We start from the raw sequence: 9,646 nt of genomic DNA, 5'->3' as shown, positions 1-9,646 counted from the left end.
TGATCCGCGCTCACCCGCACGTATCCATGAATCGCATTCAGCGAAGGAGCGAAGACCAGCCAGATTAGCTTTGAACTTGAGTGGTGATAATTCGTCGCCAGTCAGCCTGAGCTTCCGCTTCTCCGCAATGCATGGTTGCTGGTGGTGCCGGCGATGTTAGAAAACAGTTGCGCTACTTTGGTCCTGTCGAGACCATATACAGTTACGCTAACGCAGCGTATTCTCTATTTTATCAATGCCAGCCAGATGCGGCCGACTCAGCATAGAAGCAAAGCTGTCTGAGGCAAGGCAAACCGTAGTAGTACGGTCGGCATAAGACACTATCTTTTGATGACATTATCAGCAAAGCATGCAGACACGCGGCGAATTTTTTCATGGCTAGCTGCTCGTGCCATCAGACTTAGCACCTCACCTTGCTTTCCGTCGCAATCTTGAACAAGCTGAAGCGTGCTTCAAGCGGGTGCTGCTGCCTAATCCTCAACTATTCGGGTTCACTTTGGCGTTCCCTCTCCAACACAAGTCAGCAATGATGCCAGGGCTCATAAACCATTACTGTTTTGACAGAGTAACGATAGCAGCACGCACGTAGAATTAAGCAAAAGACATTACACGTCTCCTAATGCACCTGAACATGAAAAGGCTTCTTGGTTTTGGAATGCGTATCCAAACGTCTTTGTAACTTTCCCCTAGCGAAAGAACAACAAACACACACACATGCTGCTCCGCTAGAGTCATGGAGTGGTGGCAGTTCACTTGCAGAGATAGCTCCGGAGCGGGTCCACCTGAAGCCTCCCGAATCGCACGATGGGCCTAGGAAGTATAGGCCTCAGGGAAGCTTGGCGACTGAGAATGGAGCTACTGCGTGCGAAGTGTTGGTAGTTAGGCGTGCAAAAGCAAGTAGCGATTTTACGGAACAAGTTGCGGCAGCCTGAAATCGAAGAAAAGTGTCGTCGGTGTGAGTGCGATTCCAGTATTCGAGCATGTGAAGTCGGAACAAATGCATATTGTGATTTCACTTTCATTTTTTTTCAAGCGTGGGATGGATTAGTGGAAAACTTCAATCCGCCGGAAAGCAGCTGCGAACGATTTCGTGTTAGAGGGCCGTAAACCCAAGGCCGACGGTGACCTGTATGGACCACGCCACTATCCTTGTTCGATCACTGGGTCTGAGCCAGTCAACACGACGGTCCACTCCCACGAGAGATGAATAACGCACGATACCGGCGGCGGTGGCACTACGATGCCCACAATATACTCGTATGGCCGTACGTTGCCCCGGCCTGTCATCATTTCCTTTGCAGCTTAATCTCTTCAGATTTTATTTTGGTCGACGCACATGGGTTAATACATCGCGGCTGCTGCAGCTTTCTACAGGCGTATTCCCTGCACCTTAGTGTCTAGTTTAAGATGTCACCATCTATGCCTCCCGGATCTCCCCAAAATAGTTGAATCACTCCCGACTGGCGAAATCTCGAGAGTTCAGGTGAGACGGCTCGTTCTCAGGGTTTCCAGAGTGTGCTGGTACCCAGACGATTTCTGTCAACCGTTGTTTTTCCTGCAGCTCAACGCAGAAGTAGTGCGGTGGTGACCGATATCATTTCGGATAGCTGTTTTTCAGAAACAGAGAACGAGGTCAGACTGAGGGTTAGTTATTGCCGCTTTCTCGGCAGCTTTTCAGGAGCTGGTTTTTACTGATCCAGAGGCGACCAAGCTTGCCTGCCTGCTCACCACCGCTTCGCAGATCCGCCTTCGTTCTTACATTCCGAGACGTGCTGAATCACTAAGTGCGCCTCCCATATATTTCTTCCAGGGTGTCATGCACGCGCAATCTTAACAGCCTTTCTATGGACGCATTGCTAAGAAGTCCAAGGGCTGTCTTGTATACCTGCCTAATCGTCGCCTTGAACTTGAATTTTTATTTGCAGTTGAATTTCATATAAGTGGTCGCTTTAATATTTCTCCTAAACAAAAAGGCCTGAGCCAGCTTGGAGGAATTCTTTTTAAAGAAAAAGCTGTTATGAGATCACAACAACGACCGATTTTAACAGTAGTTGTCCGCCGCTGCCACCGGTGTTTTTAACTGCTATCGCTTGAAATAAGAGAAAAAACAAAAAAAATAAGTACAAATTATCAAGTTTATACATGAAACAGAGCTCTAACATGAGCTCTCTCTCTGTAGAAGCCAAGTATTTGACCACAGAGCCACGCCGATGTTTGAAACGTCTCTGCAAAAATACTGTTCAGAGGCTTTATGTCGGGAAGGAACCGCGTTACCTATATGTGATGTGGCGTAGTAGAGTAAAATAAGAGCCAGGTGTTACACAACGCGAATGCTGCAACCAGGCGTTCGACACAATAAGAATTGCGTAACGAGTGGGTCGTTGAATGCTTCCAACCCGCCACAATAGGCTCAGGTAAAACGTTTGGGAGTAAAGCGTATTAGGCTTTCACAATGTTCTTTGACGCCGTTGTCGTTGCTTCCCATCGAACCTAAACACGGGTGTTATATACACCGTACATAGAGCGTTCATATCGCACATATATATACGTTTTAAAAAGAACCTTACTCTATAGACCATCCGTACAACTGTCTGCTCGTCCATCTGTTCACCTGTCCGTCCATGAATTTGTGCGTCTATCTATACGTGCATCCATTCATCTGTCTGTCCATATGCCCTTTATATCGTAGATATTCTGAACCTTAGGACCCAGCTTCACTCTATATCATAAGCCTTCACTTCATAAATCTGCAGTTATCTTCACCAGTCACCGCATCAACAAAGTGCTCATGACGCCTTGCAAATGCTTAGCGGTAACCATGTTTCTCTGCCAAATGATAAATAATGGTGCAGTGGGTGCTTCGAAACTTGACTAAATTTATTACTTATAGCACAGTGGGTACCTGGCTAACATACTTGAATTGGTAGCCCCAAGATAGCCTACAACTGTCAAGAAATGTAACTCCTCCAGCTTTCGCTACATGTGAGTGTGCTGCGGTTTTCGCGAAAGCCAGTGCTTTCACCCGGCTCTTACGGTTAGCCATTCTCCTAATTAGCCTCAGGGTAAAGTCAACCATATATTTTTAAGGTTTTAAAACCAATGACTATAGAAGAAAGCTTGTTTTTTTTTTCTGATGAGAGCATGTTGAGCGATTACTACGTGCAATCTTGATATCTACAGCCCCATCCTCAACCTCTCTGCAGTGGTGTGTAAATACAACTTGCTTGCGAGTTGCGGATACGCTGAATGAAGTAGATCAAATGAAAATGCTGAAGCAGCAATGCAATCGTACATGCATAAGCATCTGGCCGTGGACCTGTTCTTTTAGAGCGAAAGGTGTTATGGGACCAGAACACGGGCCACGTGCGGCCCGGCAGTTGTCTGCCACCGCCGCTGCCACCAGTGTCCGTTCCACTATGGCACACAAAAAAATAACTTCAGTAAATAAAAAACACCAATTCTACGGCGAGATTGAAGCCGGGGCGCCTGCTTGTCTGCTTAGTGTTATACCACCGAGCTATTCCGGTGCTCAGAACTCGCTTCAAAACTGGCCTTAGGCAGGCTTGATTTCGGGAATATAATCGCGTTATTTTATGCAATAAAGCGTTTTAGAACGGGAAAAAAATAAACCTGGCGTCACACAATACGAATTGCGTAACGAGTGGCTGATCCGATTCTCCAACCCGTTATGAAAGGTTGTTCTGGATCTCCTGTAAACGGGGCTGCATTTGCGCTTGAGGCATAATTCTTCGCCGTTATCAGCCACTTCAAAAAACTTTTGAACAAGACTAATTCCAAGTGTGTAACGGATACCGCGCTTCTCCGAAGAATGACGAAGTACGGCAAAGTGAATGGTGGCCTGTTACACAAAAATTATTATTGATGGCGTAGTGGGTACCCAGCAAGTGCGCTTGTAGCAGGCACCCAAAGTATGTTATAGTAGGCATTGAAAGGCAGCTTTTCCAGCTTTCACTGTGACTGTACTGGGCGTTACGTGCAGGCCGGGAGTTTTTTTTTTTTATCTGATCCTAATTCATGCGTTTTTACTGTCCTCACAGGCATTCCTCTTCCTGAAACCGAAACACTGCAGTACAAAAGCAGAGATGGCAAATGCGGTATTTTTATAATATCCACCTCTTCTGGACGTGAGTATATGTAGGAAGAGCGGGAAATATCTTTAAAACACATGCGATGACCAAGTATTTGATCGCCATCCACATAGAGTTGTTCACGAGTTTAAGTGCTCTGAAAAGTGCTCAAGCCTTCTATACGTCTTAAAGTACGTTTTAGCGCCAACGAAAGGCTATCAGTAGATACAGCCGCATAGAAGGCTGCGAAATTTTGAGCAGAAGCAACGTGCGTGCATTAACACGGGAGCGGAAATCAGACCAGGTTACACTGCCATAAACGAGACTACCGAGCGCTGAATTGTGTCGAGATCGAAGCTACGCAGCGACCGCGGCGTTCAGCAACATAAACAAGGATAAAAATACGTCCCACTTTTATAAAACGCTGTGTATGGTGTTTGTAAAACCAAGCCAAAAATATTTCGCTTGTGATAACTACATTTACGAGAGGTAAACCTGAGCTATTTTTTACTCAAAATATCAAGTATGTAGTCAATGAACGCCGTAGTCAAAACATTCGTACACGGAAATGATAGGCCACTAGCTTGTTCAGCCAAAGCGATACCTAATATCCATGGTAAACAAAAACCCTTAATTAAAATCAGATTCTACTTCACTGGAAAGATTGGCATTCAAAAAGAAAGAATGGGCACCTGATGCGCTCGCTTGAAATGACCTTCATGTGGAAGTTCTTTCTGTTTTTCTTTCTTTTTACTACATATATATGCTCTCCCCCCCCCCCCCTTCCTTTGGGAGCTTGCTGCACTGCACGTGGTGCTGCACACTGCCTTCATAGTCGGCCTCTCTTTGAGTACGCCCCGCCGCGGTGGTCTAGTGGCTAAGGTACTCGGCTCCTGACCCGCATGTCGCGGGATTGAATTTCGGCTACGGTGGCTGCATTTTCGATAGACGCGAGAATGCTTCAAGCCTGTGTGCTCACATTCGGGTGCATGTTAAAGAACCCCAGGTGGTCGTAATTTCGGGAGCCCTCCACTACGGCGTCTCTCATTATGATATAGTGGTTTTGGGGCGCTAAACCCCAAATATCATCTTTGTGCTTACGCGCAGCTGGCATGCGATGACGTCATTGTGTGGCGTAGCTCTGCGTGACGACGTCACAGAGACGTTCTCCTATGCACGCCGCAGACGAAATCGTCAGTTTAATAATAAGTGTCTGGGTTTAACACCTCAACCCCAGCGTATGATCATGAGAAACGCCATAATGAATGGCTGCAGAAATTGCGATCACGTTCAGTTCTTGAACGCGCACCTAAATCTAAGCACACGGGCCTCCATCATTTTTGCCTTTATACGAAAATGCGGCAGCCGCGGCTGGGATTCGATCCCGTGACCTGTAGGTCAGGAGCCGAGTGCCTAAGCCATTAAACAACTCTGACGAGTTATTGTCACTTTCCGCGTTTTATGAGTTATTCAAGGCTTCTGGCTCAATAATTCACAAGGTAAAATATTAAGTCCGCACATATAACACTGTTTCGTTCTGCAACTGCAAGAACTTCAATAGCTAGGAAGTCACCCGGGAAATTCCACGTAGTAGCTGCTTAGCAGTTTTCGGCCTTACTTAGATATAATAAAGGTCATTTCACTACATTAGCTGCTTTATTAGGATATTTTTACTGCATATGTGATTTGGGTATGAGCGTCTCGGTAGCGGGGAGATTAGAAGACGACATTTGACTAGCGAGAAAAACCTGTGGTGCATCACACCTAGAGTCTACCGGTGTGTCACAGCGGAATAAACCCATTTGTAAATGTAACATTATGTTTGGGCATTTAACCTCTTGCACTTCTATAAGCTTATAGTTTATGCCATCGCATATGAGCAGCGACACTTACCGGGCTAGCCAAGACTCTAGGCGATCTCTTCGTAGAGCTCAGGCACTATATGACGCGATGGTCAGCTAAGAGCAAAATCTGTGCGTAGTGCGATTGTTTGCTGGACAATATGCAACAGAATGCGCCATAATTAAACAATTACCTTCACACTTGTTCTTATGGCTCAAACATATAAAAACGCACATTGCGTTGGAAGCCTTTAGAGCTCATATCAGGATTTCTGATCGAGCTTCTAGCCACCGCCTGGCTACCTCGCCCTCAGAACGACCCCAATCATCATACTACGCAATCATTTCGAGCTACTCTGCCAACGTGCCCTGAATCTTCAGCCCCGCATCTAAGTCATGGATTCCACCTCATGATTTATTCATTTGGCAGTGCGCGTTACCAGAGCCTGTCCTGAAACAGCTGTCTGTGCTTCTTCTGAACGAGAAATAGACCGATCCCATGCTGAACCGACTGATCAACAACCATCCAAAGTGTGTCGGAGGCATTGGTTGCTCCAGCGAGAGGTGTAGCTGTCAGATTTAAGACTGACCACCCAACAACATCAATGGTTGCGTAACTCGCCGCTCTTCGCGCTGCTTTTGGTGTTATCAGTTGCGAACAACCGCAGCGATTCCTTTAGCGATTCCAAGGCAGCCCAGAATCTCTCTTGTCAGTCTGCGGCGTGGGCCACACGAGCAGCTGGTATTGAAGATAAGACACCTCATTTATACGCCTTTTGAGAAGGGGCACCAAGTGATACATAAATGGTCGCCAAGTCAAAACGGCGTGATTGGCAACGAACAGGCCGATAACGCTGTCTGGACAGCTTTGCGAGGCGACAAGGAAGTGGCTATAACCTAAAAAAGTCCTGTCAACACAGAATGAAAATGAGCTTTCATAGTCAAGTAAAGAAACTAGTAGAAGCAGGGTATCCTAATGATGTCATTACGTCAGTTTGTAACAACATGATTAAGAAACTTAAATTTGAAGGGAATCACTCGGAGCGTCGTGAAGAGAGCAGAAAGGATAGGAGGATATCAGTGATTCCTTACCTTCATAAGACTTCACATAAAGCGCTTGTCCTCTCTTTATGTCTGTTTTTCGTGCGCTTTAAATGATAGTTATACCCTTTCAAGGTTTGATGCGACTGCCATGCTTTAAACAAACGCAAACACAGAATACTTCAAAGAGACAAAAGTATCGGCAATGCCACTCAAACGCGTTGGGGTAATTATAAATACCTACTGAACTCCGCCGAAGAGTGGCCATTCTGCTGCACCGCTTATGGCTAGGAGCCGCTTTCACGAAGTCGTGTTTGTTTCTTATATGGCTACTCGACAATGCTCTTTGTGCCGCCTGCGGTGCCGAGGAGATATTGCAGCAAACTTTTGCTGCTGTTTTCGCTACGCTGGCCAGAGACGATCCACCTCAATCGCTTTCACTCGTCTTGACAACAGAACGGTCACACTAGAAAATATTTTGCAATGGCATCCTGAAAAGTGCTCAATATTTCAAGCAAAAGGGCATCGCTAAAATTTTGAAGGTTAACAGACTTGCCCAAGCGGCTGGTAAAATGTGACCTTATGTATATCCCAAGACAGCCGCTCGGCACTGTGTCATTATGCGTGTGCGTGTGTTCTCCTCCTCACTTTCTCTCTTCCTTTACTCGTCTTTCGACCTCCATAATCCATTTTTCACGTTCAGCTAGTATACCAATTATGCCAAATTGTCTAAGATCCTTGCCCTTCTTCTCACTCTTTTTTTATCTTCCTTATTCATTGCGCCTCCGACGCCAATAAAAAACTTGAAAAAAGTATTTTCTTTCTTAAATCAAGATCATCGAATGATGAAAGTAGCCGGATAAGATGAAATCTTCATCTGCTTTCAGTTAAGGTATAATGTTGATTTTCAAATCGAGCCCCTTAAGGTGTCAACTGCGTCCCAATGCGCACCAACAGTTCATCAGAAATTCGTGATTTTGATTTCGTAATATTTGAGAGCGTCAGTGGTTTTAAAATAGTTTTAACGCAATCATTAACTCCCGTAAAGTAAGTATGGCTTACTGGGATACTCATAGATTGCTCATTATTGCAAGGAAAAATGCAAAACATCAACATTTTTGTGACATTTCAGGGAGCGTGTGACGCAGAATATATTCAGTACTACTATTTAGCTTTGAACACCTTACACAATTTCAAGCGAACTTGAAATAAAAAACAACAAAAATGCTCTCAGAACGCCTTTTCTGGCCATTATCACCCATGAAACGTTCTGCTAAATGGGGAGGGCTCCTACGTGTCCAAAAACATTTTATCTCAAGCATATATAACCCTAATCCACTGTTTCGAGTGCAATGAATTGGTGAAATATTTTTCGCATAGATGTTAGGTCTTGGTGAAAGGTCACTTGCGTGAAATGACGTTTTAAATACAACTACTTGCTTGCGCAGAGTGAGGGGCTTACATTAAAGAAAAACGCTTAACCAAACTGTTGGGATAAAAGAATGCTTACGCCCACCTTTTCCAAGGAGGAAGAATCAAGTAGACAACTCCTTAAAGGCCATCTGGCGAACTGTTCGAGTAATAATCATTAAAGCGATGCTTTTCTGTCTTCCACTAAGTCATCCCCTACAGAGGTATGACACCCACAGAGCTCTCACACCCACTGCGGCCATGAAATTCCCTCGCCCGCCAGGACAGCAAAAAAAGTTCGAGGAGTGGATGAAGGGGAGTTTGATCAGAATATTAGCAGACGTTCCAACGGATATTCACAATTTCGGGTGTGGGGGATTGCTGAAAGAGACTGGACGTGAACTTTCAAGAAACATACCGATGCTGATCACTATAGACTGACTGAAGCCTAAACAGGTCGAGTGGTTGCAGCGAGACATACGAAGACAGCGCTGCTTCGTATATCTCTGACAATTGGACGTCAATTCTGAAATGGAGACTTTTTGTCCTATCGTTATGTTTAACTCAGGGGCACCACTTGGGGTACATCAAGAAAAGAATCCTTAAGACCAGTCACGTATCACTAGCTCATAAATATGATTATTAAAATAATAAAAAAGTATTGGATGAAAACAGTCATGCCTCACACATGGATCATTGAGAGTTTCGATCAAGCCGAAGCGTTGAAAATGTTTCCTTTCTTTTCAGTGACCTATCATGAGCTGCGTGTGTGGAATTCCGCTCTGCGCAACCTAGAGCAACGATGTGTTAAATACTTTTACGACATCGCAGCGAAGCATAAATTGGTTGTTACGCAGCTATACAAAGCTTATTGTCATAATATACTGCTTCTAAAGTGAATTCTAAGGCTGAGTCCGTCTCTCCTGCAAGATGCATGGGGACACCTGCCTCACTGTACCACTTGGATATTCTAGAGCTTTTTAGCATTTTTAGTGACGCATTGAATACACTTATTAGCATTGATTCATTTCTGAGAACACTGAGAAAGTAACCTACGCGACCCACAGACACCTAGCTTTTGGTAGCTTCCAGAATGAAAGTTTGGCAATAAGTGTGCACTGATTTAAAGGACACTAAGTTTAATTTTTTACCGTAGCTTCTTCTAGGAGCATGGGTGACGCGTCAGGTACACAGTGCCTGGCTTCACGAGGCAGCCACCAAACTATTTCACCCCATCTGTAGCGCGCATCTGTACATGCAGTTTCT

At 45.0% G+C, this 9,646-nt stretch overlaps 1 protein-coding gene across 2 annotated transcripts in view; it reads left to right on the top strand.

The window, feature by feature from the left end:
• LOC142764778 (uncharacterized) overlaps positions 1-9,280 on the top strand; it is an 18,787-nt gene extending 9,507 nt beyond the window's left edge. For both annotated transcript variants that reach the window (XR_012883873.1, XM_075865306.1), the window contains 2 exons: positions 4,059-4,145; positions 9,128-9,280. Coding sequence is in view for 1 of the 2 variants with exons in the window: in XM_075865306.1 (XP_075721421.1) it covers positions 4,059-4,145; positions 9,128-9,279 (239 nt within the window). In the remaining variant the exon portion in view is untranslated. The remainder of the gene's footprint in view (positions 1-4,058; positions 4,146-9,127) is intronic.
• The last annotated feature ends 366 nt before the right edge of the window (positions 9,281-9,646 follow it).

The sequence above is a fragment of the Rhipicephalus microplus genome, chromosome 6, assembly GCF_043290135.1.
Source record: "Rhipicephalus microplus isolate Deutch F79 chromosome 6, USDA_Rmic, whole genome shotgun sequence".
NCBI lineage: Eukaryota > Metazoa > Arthropoda > Arachnida > Ixodida > Ixodidae > Rhipicephalus > Rhipicephalus microplus.
Note: the sequence above shows the minus strand (reverse complement) of the source record. Positions and strands in the feature narration are given on the sequence as shown.